The sequence below is a fragment of the Rhipicephalus sanguineus genome, chromosome 1 (genome assembly GCF_013339695.2).
Source record: "Rhipicephalus sanguineus isolate Rsan-2018 chromosome 1, BIME_Rsan_1.4, whole genome shotgun sequence".
In the NCBI taxonomy this organism is placed as follows: Eukaryota; Metazoa; Arthropoda; class Arachnida; order Ixodida; family Ixodidae; genus Rhipicephalus; species Rhipicephalus sanguineus.
This window is the reverse complement of record NC_051176.1, coordinates 230,873,683-230,893,012: the sequence shown is the minus strand read 5'-3', so window position 1 is coordinate 230,893,012 and position 19,330 is coordinate 230,873,683. Positions and strand designations below refer to the sequence as shown.

Sequence of the window (19,330 nt, the reverse complement as noted above, 5' to 3'; positions counted from 1 at the left end):
AGGTTGAACTTGGCTGTAGCGAGGCTTGAATTTGACTTGAACTTGCCTTTAGCGAGGTTGAACTTGGCTTGAACCTGGCTGTAACGTTGCTGAACTTTTGCTTTAATGGCTTGAACTGTTGCTTGAACTTGGCTGTAGCGGGGATGAACTTTGCTGTTACGGCGCATGAGACCGATCAGCTTATGGCTATAGACCAGTCTTCGTCTTTCGAGTAGACTAGCAGGCGGCATCGGGCGCAAGCTTCCATCGTCGTTGACGTAGGCCTACCAGTCTTCGTCTTTCGAGTAGACGAGCGGGAGGGCATCGGGCGCCTTCCATCGTCGTTGGCGTAGGCCTTCCATCGCTTCAGGGTCTTCTAGAAGCTACCGTTTCCTTTCCTGTTACCTAGTATTGTCTCGTTGTACGTACTCGGGGTCTTCGGATCGCCGCCGTCGCTTCGCAGCCATTTGTTGGGCTAACTGTTGCCTTCTTCATTTTTAGGGCACCAGTTGTGAGTCGGGGTATTTACCCTATTTCTGTGGCACATGCCCGTCTATGATGATGATAGTATTTTGGTTCGTCGGAGAAGGAACGATTTGCTAAGCAGCTTCGCTGTTAAAACTATGCAGAGCACTAGGTAATGTATGGGATGCAAACGGAGGACAGCAAAGAAAGCACATAACAATCAAATTATCATTAAAAGAACTTCTCTAACAATTTAACAGGAAGAGCAAAGACACAGCACGTCAAAATATTCCCTGTTACGTAAATGCCCGTTCTAATTGCATCTAACGTCGGCACCGATAGAGGGACGGTCGTTAGAATATCCTTTGCATGTAAGTCAATCTCACTGTACTTATGCAAGTCAAGCTTACATCCACGAGATCTTTCAAATCGCTGATGTGTGAAAGCCGAGAGACGCAAAGCAGCCCCATTCTTGCATTCTTGAGACTTTGCAACGAAGCACCACGCAAGAGATAGCGACAGTATAGCGGCATCAGAATTTGTGCGAAAGACGCCGCACGCATTGGAGTACGCAGCAGAGTGCAGTGGCTATGAACAAGTGTCATGACATCAACACAACTAAAGAGAAAGAAAACATCTAGGAAAAAAAAAGGTAGGCTGCGCGTAATGTCCGCACGCTTGTTTTTGTCGAGATGGCTCGAGCGCCATCACGTGACTCTGCTCCACCAATAGGGACGCTTAAACCTCATCACCTGTGCTCGCTGGAGCGCTCTGGCGGAAATATACAAGAATGTAACTGTCGTTAGTTTTATTCAGGTGGCTTAGTGGCAACAATATCAGCTTGACAACCGGAATTCCGATCGACGTTTATTGTTTCGCACGGTGGTGCTTTTATGATAGTATCTTGTATCTTAAGATACACGATACATTGCTGAATGTATCGGAAATACAGATACAGATACTCGTTTTGCGAGGCGTATCGCGATACAGATACAAGTTACCCAAAGAGTATCTAAGATAGTATCTAAGATACATGTATCTTCGATACTGCCCAGCACTGGTGCTACGCATGCGCGAGGAGCAGTGACGTCACACAGCGCACTGCTGGTGCACCGGAACCGCCGCCGCGCTCCTCGCCGATCTGCGCATCCCAGAGTGATGTCATAGCAGTGGCAGACGTACTGGCGCCGGCGCGCGTCCAGCTGTGCGCCTCCGTTGCGCAGCGGCCGTCAGACGCTGCGCCGGGCATTGGGGCCATTGGGGCCAGTTGAACCCTCTTTGTAAGTCTCCAGGTTTCTGCTCCGTAGGTAAGTACCGGTAAGATGCAGCTGTTATATACCTTTCTCTTGAGGGATAGTGGTAGACTACCATTCATGATTTGATAATGCTTGCCGAATGAGCCCCATCCCATCCTTATTCTTCTAGTTATTTCACTCTCATGGTTCGACTCCGCGGTTACTACTTGTCCTAAACTTCCAGTGTCTCGCCACCTATCACAAAGCTCTGTTCCCTGCCAAGATTGTTCCACAACCTTAGCTCACCCTACGTGTATCCTGGCATAGTCGAGCTAAGCCACTACAATGTTTTTACCTGGTCGCCGTGTTAAGTCTCTAGTCTAGTGCGAAGGCGCTCACGGAGTGATTGATGCGACTTTGTGACCAACGTCGTCATGGAAGTACACAACTCATTACATAAATATAAAAAATAGGTTGTTTTCAGTTTACAATGTCGGTGTTTGTTCATATATCTGAAGCAATGCTTGCATTATTAAGCGCGCTCAGTGACAAAATATTTGGCCGCGGAAGCTCATGCCTCCGCAACGAGAACGTAATCCTACTGTTGTAATGCTTTATAATGGGTAATACAATCAAGACAGAAGTTCAGGGGAACATGCAAGCCTGAACTGTTAAAAAAACGTTAAACAAGGAATGTCACTGAAGCCAACGTTTGCACAAGTGGCTTGGTTGGCGCCAAGGCTCCCTTTGCGTCCCGCCCCTGCCTTGATGAGGAAAGGTCCACTCGTCGAAACGTTACCTCTAGCTATAGTGTAATAGAATAATTTCAATTATTCTAGTACACTATACCTCTAGCGACATTCCATGTTCAACCATTTCTCACCATTTATAATGGGTAAGTCATCCTAATGGTCTCAGCTGCAAGCTCTTTTTTGCCAACACAGCTTTTTGGAGACAGGTGAAATGTAGCCCAATGCATAAAACAAGCCTAAAGAAGCTTACAGACAGCATGGTAACTGGTAACAAACATTTTATTGTTAATAAGGCCACTGAAACTGTAGTGTTGCGTGGTCGCTTACTTTCGCGTGTGGGTTGCTTTTCCTGAAGTTTGCTACGATCAGGCCAAGAGACATGAAGGCCTAGGTCGTGGGATGAAAATCCGTCCTATATCACTAAATCTTAATGGGCACAAAATGCAAGCACACCCGTGTGCACGCAATTTCAGTGCACGTTAAAAATCCCCGGGTTGTCGAAACTGTCCGGAGTGCTCTCTTAGAGCGTCCCTCAAACGCAAAGTCGTTCCATGGCTTTAACCCGTTGTGCGACAGCGGGACACACTTTTCCGTTTCCAGGAAAAATTTTCTCCCACATCACCCATTTGATAAGTCGCTCACATCTTACCCAAGTCTTCGTATTCTCGAGGAAAAATCTTTTACCACACTTCCGAAGGGCGGCAGTAGTGTTACAGTGACGTTGAATTTCGATCAATTTTTTCATGATAGCTTCTGAATTTTCTTTTTCAGATAGAAAGAACCTACCAATCAAAATAACGGATAACTTCCTCTTTTTCTGGTTTTTCAGATAGGTGATTTTAGCTTCCAGTCATCACGTGTTTTTGTAAATTTGCGAAATAAGTTGACCGATAAATGCACCGTGAAAGACGCAGGACGACCGGACCAGAGAACGCCAGCAGAACCGTTTATTCCAGTGTCTGCCTCGGCACAGAACCACGAAGAAGAAGAAGAACCGGGATGATGATGGCTATGTACACATGAGAACTATGAAGTGCATTAAATGTGCTTACAATCGAAACAATCCCCTACGATATTGCCACGCTCATTTCTCAGCGTAGTTGCGGATACTGGTGCGTGGAAATATTTTTCTTGATATCGTATATCTCTTGAAAAGTAGGCGCATATTCAAGAACAGCTGTACTCGACAATTTCGACAACCAAAGTAATGACAGGCAAATGGACAAAAAAATGTTTGGTGCATGCGGTGAAGTAAGCTTTACAGTAACAGACCACAGCGCTATGACGGCTCACGGGAGGCATAGGTGCAGGTGGTGTTCTACTGCTAGAATGAGATCCCCACAACTTTCCTCAGCACACCTTGAGACGCGATACTCTGTGCCACTTGCTTCGGCCGTTTTATCCCAAATACCCGTTGATGCAATCTCGAAATGGTGCCTTCACGAGACAGTGGCACAGTGTTTTCCCACTTTTTGAAAACACTCTCATGAGTCAGTGGGAGATATATACGTCCCACTTTTTCTTTCAGTAAACTACTGGCTTGATTTTGATGAGAGAGAGAGAAGCAACTTTATTAAAGTGAAAATATTTTCACAGAGGGATGGCGGTCAGGCCGTGCCTGGCGGCCACCTCCTCGGCTCGTTGTATGGCCCGGAGCTGTATTTCGAGGCTCGTACTGCGGAGTACACTTTCCCACGCCTCGGGCGAGGGAGTGGTCAGGAGATCAGGCGGGGGTGGATCCTCGCTGCAGTCCCATAATATGTGAGAGAGGGAGGCGACGGAGCCACACTGCGAGCAGTGTGGACTGAACAGATCGGGGTAAATGTGTGTGTACACCTGTGGGCACGGGAAGGAGTTCGTTTGGAGGCGACGCCACGCGATCTCTTGTGGTTTCGTGAGTTTGGGATGCGGCGGTGGTTTCGTTCGACGCCCGAGGCGATAGTGCTGGGCTATTTCGTGATAGGAGGTCAGGGGCTCGCCGAGGTCCTCGGGGTTCGTGGCGCGGCCCACCACTCGGTTGACGAATTCTCGAGCTTGTCGGTGGGCGGCCTCGTTCCCCGGGTTTCCCGCGTGCGCAGGGACCCAGATGAGAGATATGGGAGGTGGATCCTAGCTCGTCTTCGAAGTGGGCGAGGGACTGAAGGAGCCTTAAGGTACCGGGAGCAACGGTACCGCGAGCGAAATGGGAGATCGCGGTTTTCGAGTCACTGAGAATCGTGGTGAACCCGGAGGTCACCGCGAGAGCTATGGCCGCTTCCTCGGCTTCGGCAGGGTGGAGGGCACGGACGGAGCCGGCTACTCGTAAGACTGCGTTGGTGTCGAGGGGGGTGCGAGTAGCCATTACGCTGAGTGCGTACGCGCTTGGTTGAGAGGGGTAGCGTGCCGCGTCCACGTAGGCCGCATCGGGCCGCGAGGCGTAGGCGTCGTTTAAGGCTTGGGCTCGTGCTCGCCGTCTACCGTCGTGATGCCCAGCAAGCATATTTTTCGGCAGTGGCTTGATGAAAAAACGTCGACGTAAAGGCGGCGGTATTGAGGCCGGGTCTGCGCCCGATGGCGAGGCGGTGAGGCCGATGCGAGCGAGTATCCAGCGGCCGGTCTTGCTGCCGCGAAGTCGCTGGATTTGTGCTGTACGGTGTGCTTCGATGAGTTCGTCGACGGTGTTGTGGATGCCAAGGCTGAGGACATTCGATGTAGAAGTCGTACGGACGAGGCCAAGAGCCGTCTTGTACACTTTGCGGATGAGTCGGTCGACTCTGTCCCTCTCGGATCCCAGTAGGCAAAGGTAGGGCAGCGCGTACGTGAGACGAGAGATGACGAAGGCGTGGATAAGCTGGAGCAGCTCTTTTTCTTTCATTCCTTGCTTTCGAGCCGACACGCGAGCGATGAGGCGGGTCGTTTGAGTAACGGTGACGGTGAGGCGTTCTAGCGCGATGGTGTTGCGTTGATACGATTGAACGAATAGGCCTAAAATGCGGATGTGGTCAACGTGTGGTACGGCTACACCGTTGACATAGACGTGGATGGCCGGTAGGGGAGGAGACTTATTCCTACGGCGGTCGGGAGGGCGAAGCAGTAAGAGCTCCGACTTGCTCTCCGAGCACGTGAGGCCCGCCTGCGTCGCGCGGCTAACGACGGCGTCGGCCGCACGTTGGAGGGTCTCCTCGATCTGTCCGTCTGAGCCCGTAGTCGTCCACAGCGTGACGTCGTCGGCGTAGATGGTATGACGGAGACCCGGGATCCGATCGAGTGAAGAAGGGAGCGTGCGCATGGCAAGGTTAAATAGGAATGGAGACAAAACTGCTCCTTGAGGGGTGCCTCTGTCTCCGAGTGTGAGGCGTTTAGAAGTGCAGCCGCCGGCCAACGAAAATTCGATGGTGCGGTTAGAGAGGAAGTCGCATACATAGTTGTACGTCCGCTCGCCCGGGTCAATGGCGGCAAGGTTGGAGGCGATGGCCGTGTGTCGCACCGAGTCGAAGGCCTTGTGAAGATCAAGACCGAGCACGGCGCGAGTGCCGGCTTTCGGCGGGGTCCGAAGGAGGTCGTGGTGTATCTGCACGAGCGCGTCTTGCGTAGATAGGTGGGCGCGGAAGCCGAGCATCGTGGGAGGGAAGAGGTCATTTTCTTCAGCGTAGGTCTGTAATCTGGCTAGGACAACGTGTTCTATCAGCTTGCCAAGACAAGAGGTGAGCGATATGGGGCGCAAGTTGGTGATGTCCACCTTCTTGCCTGGCTTGGGGATAAATACGAGCTTCGCGTGCCTCCACTCTTGCGGTATGTGGCCCGAGCGCCAGCACTCGTTCGCGTACTGCGTGAGCGCAGCCACCGATTTGGCGTCCAGGTTTCGAAGGGACTTGTTGCTTACGCCGTCAGGTCGAGGCGCCGAGGTTGTGCGTAGCTTCAGCATGGCCGCGTAGATTTCCGCCTCCGTAATATCTTCGTCCAGTTGGGGGTTCGGTTTGCCGCTGTACGGGGGCAATTTCTCCGGCGGCGCGTCTGGCGAGGCGAGGCTCACGTAACGAAGAGCTAGCTCGTCGAGCAGCTCGGCGTCCGTGCCAGGGTAGCGATGTAGGAGCCGTTGCAGCTGTTTTTGTGCAGACAATTTTGACGAGCAGGGATCGAGCAATTGCCGCAGTAGGTGCCACGTTCTCTTGGAGCTCATCTGCCCATTGAGGCCGTCACACAGCTGGCCCCATTGCTGTTGCGCGAGGGCGAGGCTGTGGTTCTCGATTTCGCGCGCTAGAGTCTCGAGGCGGCGGCGTAGCTTCTTGTTGTGACGCTGCCGTCGCCACCTGCGCAAGAGGCCAGCGTGTGCGTCCCACATGTGGAGGAGGCGAGAGTCGGTTGTGTGCAAGTCGGCGGTGGTCTCCACCTCGCGGGTTGTGGCTTGCACGTGCTCTTGTAATGAGGTGATCCATTCGTTGATGTCGGTAATGGTGTCGGAGGCTCTTTCTTCACGCAACTTGCGGAATTTCGGCCACTCGGTAATGCGAGCCGTGGGTTTCGGCTTCTTACTTAGGCGCGTCTCGATTGTGATCGCGAGGATGTTGTGGTCGCTGCCTGCCAAGAGTCCCGTATTGTCCCAAGTAGCGCGCGTCACGTTCTTGCATAACGTGAGGTCTGGCGAGGTGTCACGGCACACACTGTTGCCTATGCGTGTAGGCGGCTGCTGCGGGTCGTTAAGCAGGGTGAGGCGAAGGTCTTGTACTAGCGACCAGAGCTTTCTGCCTTTCGGGTCCGTGTGCACGTAACCCCAGTCTGGATGACGTGCGTTAAAGTCGCCGAGCAAGAGCAGCTGCGCGTCACCGACGAGAGCGATCGTCTCACTGAAGAGGTGGGAGAAGTCTGCCGCTTTCTCACGTGGGGAACTGTACACATTCAGGACGAACAGCGACCTGTCTGTGCGCTTGCGAGGGAGAATCTCAACGAGCGTGTGCTGAATGCCCGTGGCTTCTATTTCGTGCTGCACGGCCGTGAGGCCGTTGTGAACGAGCGTAGATGTGCAGGGGGAAGCGTGCGAACCGAGCTGATGGTAGGCCGCGTAACCGGGGAGAGTGGAGGGGGTGGATGTCTCTTGCAGGGCGATAACATCCGGGGCCGGTTCCGTCGCCTGTGGATCAGCTTGCAGTTTCTGTACGAGCTGCTGCAGGTGGCTCCCGTTTCTTACGGTACCCCCTGCAGTTCCACTGCCACACGGTCAGTGTAGGACGCGCCATGATTAAGCCGTTCCGGGTTTGGGGCCCGCCTGCAGCGTGGCAGGTTGGCCGAACGTGGTCGAACGCTGGCGGCGCTCGAGGCGCGCGTTGATTTCGGCTGTGGTGGCCTCCGTGTAATTTTTGAGGGTGTTTAGTGAAGTATTGGTGGCCTCCGTATAACTCTTGAGGGCGTTCAATGAGCTGTTCGTGTCCGCAATGGCCTGTTGCAGAGTGTTGAAACGGGCTTCGAATTTGGCGTCTAGGGTCGTGAGAGCTGCGGATACTGCCTTCGAGACCGCCGCGGCGATATCTATTTCCGCATGAAGCGACGCGGTAGACGTGTTTGCTTTACGCTTACCCGCGGGCTGCGATTGCGGCTGGGACGGCGGAGAGGTAGCTTCCATCGGTTGCGGCGCGGTTACGGGTGGTTGCGCAATGGTTCTGTCTAGCTTTGCTTCTAATGATTGGATGTATTGTGTAAGGTTTCCTATTTGGGACATTAATTTAGAGATCTGAGACTGCTGCGAGGACAGTTGTGCCTTAAGAGAGGAGTTCTCCCTGACCAGCTCCCTCACCTGTGCGTCTGGCGACGACGTCGGCGACGCTTTGAGCGACTCCGGGGGTCCTTGGGCCCAGGCGAGCTTCTTGGGACCGGGCGTGGACGAAGACGGTGACGATCCCTGGGATGAATTCGGCGAGCAGGGGAGGGGCGACGAGGACGAGTTGAAGCGGCTGGTCGAACGGGACCGTGATCGGGACTGCGTTCGGGACCTCGATCGGTACCGGCGACGGGTGTGGGATCTGGAGCGGCTGGTCTGTTCCTGCTGCTGCGGCTGGCCGGGAGGCGGGAGCGACCGCTCTTGTGACGGTGAGCGACTGTTGCGGAGGATCGACGGCTGCTGCTGTGGTGGCTCCTGGTTGTGTGCTTGCTTCGGCGCGTTGTCGGATGGGATGGGCTTCTTAATAAAACGATATTTGCAGTTCGAACTGTTCGTTGCGTGACCGCCATTACAAACGATACAGCGGGCAAGGCACGTCGGTTGGGTACCCTGTGGGGTCGGCGGGTGGTCCTGGCCACAACGGGAGCAGCGGTTGCGTTTTGGATGGGGGCAAACGTCAGTTCGGTGGCCGACCTTGCGACAGTTGAAACAAGCTTCTACTCTTGGGTAGAAGGGGTAGAGGCGAATGTAGACGCCGTGATAGAGTATCCATCGGGGCAAACAGTCTCCAAGCATGGTGACGAGTACGTGGTTGCTCCTTCCCATGCGGCGGCCGCCCACGACAGGCATGCTTGGGTTGCTCTCTTGCAAGTCCTTCAGGATTTCGTCATCAGTGAAGCTGTCGTAGGCATTGAACATGATGCCACGAAAGGCATCGTCGGGCGGTGGGGCGTAAACGTGAAATTCGATGGTCCGGTCTCCTATCTGCAAGGACGTGATGCGAAGGTAGGCTTGTGCTCGGACGGAGTCTGGCACACTGATGGTGAAGGTGTTGTTTGTGGGGTGAACACGTAGCTTATCGCGGGATGCTGGTGGCTGGTCCGGTAACGACGCGGCCTTCAGCAGGGCTTCGTACAGTTGCCATGGCGGCAGCTTGGTAAGGTCGACGGGAGTCTTTGGCCGTCCCACGATGTGTATGGTGTCAGCTGGCATCCTAGGTAGTGGTCCGCGTTTTCGCTGGGGCGGCGGGCGCGGTTTCATGTCGTTTCGTGTAGCCGTCGCTTGCTGGGCGGCGTTCTGGTGCGGCGTGGCCTCGCGGAGCTCGAGCCGTCGCTTCTCCTGGGCGCGAAAACCGGGCGACGGCTGCCAGGAGCCGTCCGACCATTCTTCTGCCGAAATCGTGTGTCCTTCAACCACGCACTCCATGCCGGTGGCGACCGGCCGCGGCAGGGGCGCGGGGTGGAACGCTAAAGCACTTGCAAGAGGCCGCGAAATGGCCTAAAATCGAAGAAAATTGCGCCAAGCTGCGCCAGAGTCTCGGGTTTCTGATTTTGATGAAATTTGTTTCATACTACAGTGAAACCTCGGTGATACGAATCTCACGGGACCACCAAAAATATTCGTATCATCCGAAATTCGTATCACTAGAAAGCATGAAAAATTAGCATGCGACAAAAGAAAGCTGGCGTACATTTTCATTTATTGTTTTTCAGGGCCGCACCAACGTCAGGAGGAACCCTGGATAATTGTCAGTCAAGTTTTTAGAAGTCGGCATCATACCAGCACTCGTAAATATACGGCCCGTACGCGCGTATTTAATTAATGAACCAGGTGCGTTGTGAGCCGCGACAGCAGTAGCCTCTTCCAAATTTTATTATGCTTTTTTTGCATGACGCCGGAGTACTGCAGCGAAGGTAACAAAAGAAGTGCTTTGACGCGATGGCTGAAGGCCACAAAAAAAAAAAAAAGAGAACAGAGTCACGGCCCTGTGTGTCATCGGTCCTATTTTGTTATCGCGGAGGTGCTGGGGATGTTTTCTGGGAGATTTGCGGCCGTGCCCGCACAAGTGCGACCTCAGCGGCCGGCATGTTGACGTTGTGAGGCCTGACTCCTTCGCCAAGACCGTCTTCGCTTTCTTTCGGTCCTCGTCCACCTTTCATAGGATGTCTGATGCACGAGGCACGCAGGCACACAGTACAACAGCAGCCCGCGGCGACGCGTTAGAAAATAAAAAAAAAAGCAGGGCGCTAATGTCATCTGTAATCTAAACGCGAAGGCACACGGAGGCACATAAGAGCCTCAAAGATTCGCGCACACAATCTCCGAGGCCGTGATGCGTCTCTGTTTATTCTGACCGTAAGAAAAGTGTTTTTCTTGCACCGTGATTCTGACGAGTTGGCGGTGCGGCGCGAATGCCCACGCTTGCGTTCCCACTCTCGCACGGACAGCACCTCTTGTTACCTGGGCGGCAGCGTACGTTCGTGTCAGACGTCGCTGGGAGAAAATCGGTTCGCAACAGCCGTACTCCATTACATTGCAGGCCAATGGGCCTTGGCCGGGACCAACAAAAAATTCGTGTCACCCCGAAAATCGTATGAGCTGTGATCGTACCACCGAGGTTTCACTGTATTTCTTTGTAGCTTAATGAATATACCACAGTTGGTTTTTATCCCACAAAGGGTTTAAACACCACGAACCGAGCGAAACTACTTCTCAGAAATTTGCGATAATGTATACATTTGACTGGTATTATGGTACTGAAAAGTTGTCAAACGCTGGAACTACACAACCACAGGCGTGCGCACAGGGGGGGGGGGGGGGGCACCTAAGAGGGGGCGCAAAATCTCTCCCGTACATTGACCCTTCTAGTCACCTAAGAGAGGGGGGGGGGGGCGCAAAATATGCCCCATACATTGACTTAGTAGCTAGGGTGGGGGGGCGCTGCAATGAACCTTTCCCCCCCCCCCCCCCCCCCTGCCTAATGGGGAACCCTGCGCACGCCTATGTACACAACATGTTGCAGTGCGCGCTTTCCCGCAACGCCTTCGTGGTCTGGCGCTACAAGCATGCAGGTATTTAAGTTTGCTGCACAGCAAAACAGGCCCGGCGCGCTCCTGCGCTTTTCAAATGAAACCAAGTCCCGCCTCAAAGCCTCGATGCGCCTGCGCGAAGCGCCAGCGCCGCGAGCGCTGGTGCTTCGCGGAGCGCGACCATGCTGCGCCATGTTCGTACCAAGAGTGGACGACCCTGTACATGCTCATGGTTCTACAGCAATTTTTCTCCGCACAAAATGTGCCTCTCTGAAAGAGCCATACAAAAAAAACTCGCTTTTTCTGTTAAGAAATATTTTATGTAAAAATTTACTTTACAGCAGGCACAAGGTACAGGCACGGAAAATCACGTCACTTAAGTGTCTTACATATACAGTGCTTCACAGTGTCACACAAGTTCTCTTATTGCTGCTCTATTTTAAAGCTTTTAAAATGTTCACTATACATAACATCATTACCAGATTCGCGAGGCCTATACCTACAAATATAGAAGCAGGCAGGGGCGTAGCCAGAAATTTTTTTCGGGGGGGAGGGGTTCAACCATACTTTATGTATGTTCGTGCATACGTTTGTGTGCGTGTATATATACGCAAGCAAAACTGAAAATTTTCGGGGGAAGGGGGTTGAACCCCCCCCCCCCCCTGGCAATGCCCCTGGAAGCAGGATTTCCTGTTAAGTGTGACAAAAGCTACCTTATGCTGCAGTCATAGTATCTGCAGCCAGAGTATCCGCAATCAGTTATGCTGCAGCCAGAGTATCTGTACTCAAATTGAAAGGTCAACAGGAGATGCGGACGCCCTGCTCTATGCCCACTACGTTGCCCACTATAATTCTAAGCTGAATGGTGACAACGTAAAGGATATTTAAGTTAATGTAACTAGGTTACTATGCAAGGAAATAACCAAAAATCGACTTCTTTTGTTTAGATAATAAAACGGTGGAAGCAGTGTCCATGTAATACCTATCTACTCATTTGCTTTCTTTAAGCCAGGAGGTAGACTGCCTGTATAAAGACAAGTCAGAGACACTGCTGGCTGTGGTACAAGTATGCTATGATGGATTGAATGCCTCACCAGTCCTTCATTATAATTTACTTAAATGCACCTTTCCATACCTGGCTAGCAGCATTGCACTGTCTGGTCACAGGCTGTCTTGTCTTTTTTTCATATATTTTACAGTATGCTAATGCTTAACTTCCAGAAAGAGTGAGGGAGAGTGGCATAAAAAAATTGATATGTGCCACTGTTAACCCTGGCAGGACGCAGGCGTTACACAAGACTTTTCTCCCTTCCAGTAATTCACTTCCAGACTAAACCTAAGGCTCATTCAGTACTTACACAAAGGAAATCATTCGAAAATGCCAAGTGATGATGGCTTCATGTTGCCATGGAATGTTACAAAAGCCACTTAAGGTGTGCCCCCAAGTCGTTGGCCAAAAGGTGCATACGCATCTACTATTTACCATATCATGTTGCTACTGCTGAGTATTTGATAATTTTGCTATCAGAATATGAGCCTTGAGCAGCAAGTGAATGAATATTTGCATTGGTGCAACTGACAAAATCTCTGGTCTTACATTTTCAGTTTCACTGTAGCAGTAGTATACTCCCTAAAATAATGCATGAACATGCTTGCTTGCTATATCCAATAAATGACTATATATGTGCAATAGTTTTCAAGCACCCCACGACAACCTCCTTGGTGGGGCTCTCCAGCAGGCAAATTTCAAGGGTGTCATGGCTGTAAACATTCACAGCTTAAAGCAAGATATATTGCTGCTGTAATCAACTACTTTCAGGAGTGAAGACTTGGTTACACATACTGAAAACGTTGGAGAGCATTAACGGCACTTGCAGCCGCATTTTCTGTTATTCATTCACATATAGTGTTCACATAAATATCAAACAAAAAAAGTTTGCATGGATTCTATCAACTTTCCCAACAGTGCATCTGAAGTGCTTATTAACAGAATATAAAAGTCAACAAGAAACAACAGTAAATATATACACGCAGAAAAACTAAATATTTACACATTTGTAGGCACAATGTGGAACAAGATATAGTATCAGCACTGCGCACACATCTCTTATTGCAAGGCACTATTTATAGTGGAATACAGTGGAATCTCGTTGATACAATTCTGCATAATATGCTTTTCGGCCGAACATGTTTTTCTTTTTATACCCGGCCAACGTCTCTTGGAAATAATGCATTTTCATGCATTTTATACGATTACTTTCTGCTAGGGGTGCGCGAATATTCGAAAGTTTCGAATATTCGTCGTACATTACATTCGAAATATTCGTATTCGATTCGAAAATCGTGTATTCGAAGAGTTTCGAACATTTGATAACTTCGAATATTCGAAAAATTCGAATATGCGATTTGATTATCATGCATAAAATAACTTGTCTTCCACATTTCTGCTGCGTTCGTATCGCTAAAAACGTTGCTGAGAGGAGCGATAAACATCGTAAGTACACGGAGGCACGATATCGGCCTGCGACGAGCGCCCCAATACGTATGATTTATTGCTGGTGCATCTTCGACGTGCAGCACTGTTGGCGATCATGTAACCGTACATTTTCAATATAATGCGGCCGTAACATGCCACACTACCACTCGTTCACTATGCGGGACCACTTCTGAAGAAAGACAGTGACCCATGTGACTGGTGGCGGACTGTAGGCACCTTCAGATACCCCAGTCTGGCAAAGCTTTGCCCCATGTAACTCCCTATACCAGCCACTTCTGTTCCAAGCAAGTGTGCCTTTTCGGTGGCGGGGGGGGGGGGGGTGTCTCTGTTAGAAGGGAGCGCCTGCTGCCTGATCGTGTGGAGCAACTCCTATTTCTTCATGATAACATCGAGTCATTACATTCATTGTGCCGTGATATTTGCTTGTGTTGTGATGTGCATTGTGCTAGCCTGGACATTGTGTTCTGGAGATAGCAGTGTATGTTGTGTTGCCAGTCAGGCTGTTAACGTTTTTTTTTCAAATGTTAAATAAAATATTGTTACTGTGGAGGCATTTTTCCTTTGATATTCGATATTCGAAGGTGGATATTCGTATTTGATTCGTATTCGAAAAATTTGATATTCGCACACCCCTACTTTCTGCCCAAAATTCGATAATACGACCGCAAAAGTGGATCTTGACCGATGTATCCAGAAATCCTGCGTTTATTCTTCGGTATACTAGCTCAAATCGAGTTTCAACAAGCCACGATCTGCACGCTGCAGAGCCGCTGAAGCCACAGCAGCATCGGTTTTGTGGAGAACAGATCGCTGCCAACAGCAAGCGACGCACTCAAACACTTGGACGCACTTCGTAGCTTTGTCGTGAATGCAGAGGTGAGTGAGCGAACTACAGCTTCTTTTTTGACTTTTCCGAGGAATTTTCTCCTAGACGTTGAAAAGAAAAAAGTGCAGCTCAAACTTACAAGCTACTTCAGTGTTGCTCAATAAAAGTGAGTTGCTGGCGGAGTATGCATGTTTTCCTCCTCTTTTCAAAATCTTTGGTTAACACGATTTTTGCATAATACGTTTTCTTTTCCAGTCCCAGTGAAAAATGTAAAAACGAGATTCCACTGTATAATTCCATATGATACCAACATCATCTTTCAATACATATGCTGGCTGTCAACATTACACTTTTGGTTATTACACCAATTTCAACACACTATGCACATAACACAAGCACTTCAACTATAGGTGAGTTGACTGTGGCGTTCTATAATGAAACAAGCTTGTGCTACACAGAAAACCTTACAGCAATTCATAATTTTATGCTGTGTATTTGTCACCACTGTCAGTATTCTTGGCCTTTTATATCTGAAGGAAAATAAAGTTCTAAAACTCCTAGCCACATGAATGAAAATGCATTCTCAAATACAGTAACATTCTCACATGTGAGCATGTTAGTCAAAAGCATCATTTTCCTCTTTCAGACATACAGCTGTTATGGATGCACACCGTTGCAAAAAAACATTAATCAGGCTTTCCATGTGGGGCAATAACCTGCAACTCTCTCTCCTTTACCAAGCTTCTTATTAACCTCCAGTAACATTTATGGCCATGCTCAGGGAATTTCGTTGAGACAATGTGGCCAAAATTAAGAAAAAAAAGACTTTGAAATCCGTGACGTCGCCATCGGGAGTTTCGGCGGGAAATTTGAAAGTGAAATTTTGACATTGATTTTCTCGTCTACTCGTAGACTTATGGTGGTGAAATTAACAACACTAGAGTTTTCACGGTACAATTTATCCATCTCAACTAATTGAGTGTTTCACATTAGTGTCCCTTTAAGAATGGTACCCAACATCATCACGCACAGAAAGCTTTTCTGCTACATCCACAACTTGAAGTGCACATGTGTCATGAACCGCAATGCTGCTTTGCAATTGCTTTTCAGGTTTCTCACTCATCACTGCCTCCACCTGGTGGAAAGCAATTGGCCGAATAGCACATGACCACTGCGGACACCTACTTCTTCTCATCTGAGGCAACAATTACTCATAAATTGTTATCTCAATGCCAAAATCAAAGGATTTAACAATATTCATGAAAGCGGCAATATCCAAATCCCTGTTGTCAGTGGATCGGACAATGTACGGCTTCATCAACTGTGTCAGGTTAAAAGCTGATACCCTAGAATAAATTAGCCAAATAAGGGACGCAAGGCGCAATGAACAAATAACACGTATAGAAGGTGAACAATGACTATGTAAATTCAATATAGTGTCTTAATATACCTCACGCCAGCTGATTCTGAAATCTACTACAGTGCCCCTTATGGCCTCTTACACAGCCCTGTGGCAACATTCAATCTCTCAGCATATACACAGATCTGCATATAATTTCACTTTTGGTTTTGCTGTGCCTTTAGCTGCACATCTGTGCACAAGTCGGCTCACTGGGAGCAGGAGAAGGAAGTTAAATATGACATTCCACACCTTATTGTGCGTTTAGCCACACCACCAAAATCCAGCCGACCAACTCGGCCACTGCAATATAGACAAGGCATCCAGGTTTTCGCACAAGAATCCTTGAAAACAGCATTGCAATTGTTCTACTTAATCACTCAGTAGCCCATAACAAAAAAATACAAAGGTGACATTGAATATGTAGACCGCTGCAAAAAAAGAAAAAAAAAACTAAAAGGAACCTGGACACTGGGCTGTCAATAACTTCCATGTAAAAGTGTGCGTCTCTGCTTAGTATCCCTTAGATTCAGAGTAACTTAAAGTTACAAAATACATTTCCAATGTTTCTTTAATACCTTTGTTCTCTTTTGTTACTGATTTTGCATCCTTAAGCAATAACAGTAGTTCACAACAAAAGCATTCAGCCATGGTTCGTGTGAGACCTGTGGTCCTTATATTTGACGTATGGAAGGTATACATCAAAGCCAAAGGAAATGAGGTTGTCAAAAAAAACTCGATACCTCAGAGGAAGCACATAAAAGTTAAGGAACTGTGCTGGTGGCCAAACTATCCATTCTACTTTATAAACAGTACCACCCTTGAACCAGAGCTCATGGCTTAGTTCAGCATAGCTTGAACGCTCTAGTAAACCCACAGTGCCAAAGTAGACAACCAAATTGATGGGTGAAAACACGACTTGGTCATAGAGCACCTTCAGCAATACCGTGCGCACAGACCGCCCCAGCATCCATCGGTCGAGTAAGACGTACCTGTAGACAAAGGAGCAGAAGAATTGGTTGATGAAGTAATCATACAGGGGCTGAAACGACTTCACATGCATCTTTGTTGGCATTCTTTTTCATTACTGCACATTCTAGTCCAAATGTGTGTTGTGTCCATCTGATGATGCATTTCTATAACGGATTTTTCTGCTGATATGCGTATTGCTCTTTCTTTCTTAGAACCACTTTCTTAGAACTTGAAAAGGCTTAAAGGGACCGAAAGCTGACCGGTCAGAGTGTCTAATCTCGGAATGGCAATGCAGAAAACGCAGTGAAACATTCATAATCAGAATTTTTTTATCTGTGGCGACTGTGAAGTCGTAGACACAACACATGCTGCAAACAATGGTAGGTGAGCACTACAGCGGTTCATGTTTGTGCGCTGCGGCATGCTGCGCATGCTGCACATGCGTGCACTCAACGCGCATGCACAATGGCTTGACATCATCTACTAGTTGTGGCAAAGGTAGTGCCACTTCTCAGCGTCAACTCCGTTTACACACAGCACAGAATAAAGCGGGCATGGATAATAATGTACATACTCTAATTTTGAGCACTAATTACGGTGCACACAAAAGCATCAGACTACGTACAGCAAGCAGAACGACTGCATAGTGCGGCATCAAAGCTTTTCCGCTATACTGCGCAACATGCTGGTTTTTTGTGACTTTTAAATGCAATTTAAAAACAAAATCCTGCTCATATCGTAAAAAAAAAAATGCTTGACTCTGTCACTGTAATTCATAGTCTTTTCATTTCCACCAGAATGTAATCACACGTTTTGTCCAGTTGTTGGTACTTTTAAGTACACTTTTTTTAATACACCAATCCTCCTAAAAAATTAAGCAGTGTGTTGTGTATGTCTCACTAAACAAACACATTGGATGAGTAAAGTCGTTGAGGTGAAGGTGCATACTAACAATGTAAAAGCATATTTGAGGAACACTCGAAGGAACACTGTAAATGACAACACACTATTGCAGGTATGAAAAATTCGTCAACACGGCGCGTCGCTGGAACCGATGTTTCGACAAGTGGACTTGTCTTCTTCAAGGCTGCAACTACTTTGAAGAAGATAAGTCCTCTTGTCGAAGCGTTGGCACTATTAACACCCCGTGTTGAATTTTTCATACCTTCAAGCTTCCACCTTCGCCCTAACTTCTGCCCTTTTTTAATACATTATTGCACCACTTATCATGTAAGCTTGTTTGTCTGCCACAACGTTACTCCAATTTTTGTTTCAATACGCCGACACAAGTTTGAGGAAAGTCGGAGTAGTACAACTCAATTTTCTCACCAATAATGGCACACCATTCCAGTGGTCAGACCGGCTGCTGCCATATGCGATGTCCGCACTGAATTGACGGCAGCCTGGCGGCCGGACAAAACTTCGTAGTGTTGCTGGACGAGGTCACCGACAATGCCCATGACTGTAGATATTGTGGCATTGGTTGCCACCAAGTGGCGGCCGAACAGCACACGACTGCATTTTTTGAAGAAGTGCACGGCTCCATGTGTCATTGAATGCAGTGGCCGAAACCACAGCTTTCGCACTAGTTCAACGCTGCAGAAAAAGAGACGTGACTTTACTAAACAGCGCATGGTTTCGGCGTCTACTAACATAAGCAGATCTTAATATGCTCGGAAACATGTTTACTTCGCAAACCGCAATCCAACATATTGAACGACTGCTTGCTAATATGCGAAACGTCGACGTCTTCTTTACTGTTTTGTAAAGGTGACAGTTGTGTAAACACATAGTTTCTCAGACGACGAAGCACATGAACACTACACCACACAAGGTCATCTGAAACGCACTTCACAGAAAATGAAACAAAATGGAAAACATGGGTTGTTTGATAGAGAATACTACAACGACGGCCTTCGCAGCTTACCAGACAAGAAAAACATATGTTTGTGTATGGCGAAGATGCTACTGTCCAAACCTAAAGTAGCGCCTAAGGCTACAGAAACGCGGCACGACAATGTATGAACATGTGCATAAACATGTGTGCGCACGCATCCTGTGCCGGCATACACACAGGGTGGCTTGACAGGATTACTGCACGTGCTATGCTGGGCCTTTCGTTTCTAAGGAAAAAGAATATATTTTCCGGAGCTTTTCAAAAAGCAACGGGTATAAATTCAGCCAAGTAACGGGGCAAGCCTTCATTCCGCAGCGTGGGGTTCATTTTCCTTTTTTTTAACATTCACCGAATAAAGTTTCGCTAACCAACCAACCGAATGGGTGCACTTGGGGAGTCTGTGCAACGCATACAATCTAAGGGTGATTCCACGTAAGATCGAACAAACGATGGCTGGTCGACCTCTCAAATTTATTTCAAAATTTTATATATTATTGCCTGATGAGTGGAAAGAAGAGATCCGCAATTTGTTTTGCCGCCAAAAATTTTTTCGAACCACAGGAAATCAATAATGACGAAGAGGTGGAGTGGATCGCTCATCCGCTCTGCTGTTTTGGCCAACTTTCGTTATGAATTGCAGAAAATAT

General features: G+C 48.7%; 1 protein-coding gene across 1 annotated transcript; it reads right to left on the bottom strand.

Moving 5' to 3' along the window:
• Nucleotides 1-11,385: 11,385 nt before the first annotated feature.
• Nucleotides 11,386-18,823, bottom strand: LOC119374150 (mpv17-like protein 2). The gene is made up of 3 exons (XM_037644216.2): nt 18,714-18,823; nt 18,116-18,382; nt 11,386-16,806 (listed from the first exon to the last, which is right to left on the bottom strand). Exons 2-3 carry the CDS (start codon nt 18,337-18,339, stop codon nt 16,458-16,460), a joined length of 573 nt encoding a protein of 190 aa, XP_037500144.1. The 5' UTR covers nt 18,340-18,382; nt 18,714-18,823; the 3' UTR covers nt 11,386-16,457.
• Between the last annotated feature and the right edge of the window lie 507 nt (nt 18,824-19,330).

Excerpts from the sequence above, each read along its gene's own strand:
- LOC119374150 (XM_037644216.2), bottom strand. The coding sequence starts at position 18,339 with ATGACACATGGAGCCGTGCACTTCTTCAAAAAATGCAGTCGTGTGCTG. Across the intron at positions 16,807-18,115 it reads GGAATGGTGTGCCATTATTG|GTACGTCTTACTCGACCGAT; the intron begins GTGAGAAAATTG and ends CTTTGTCTACAG.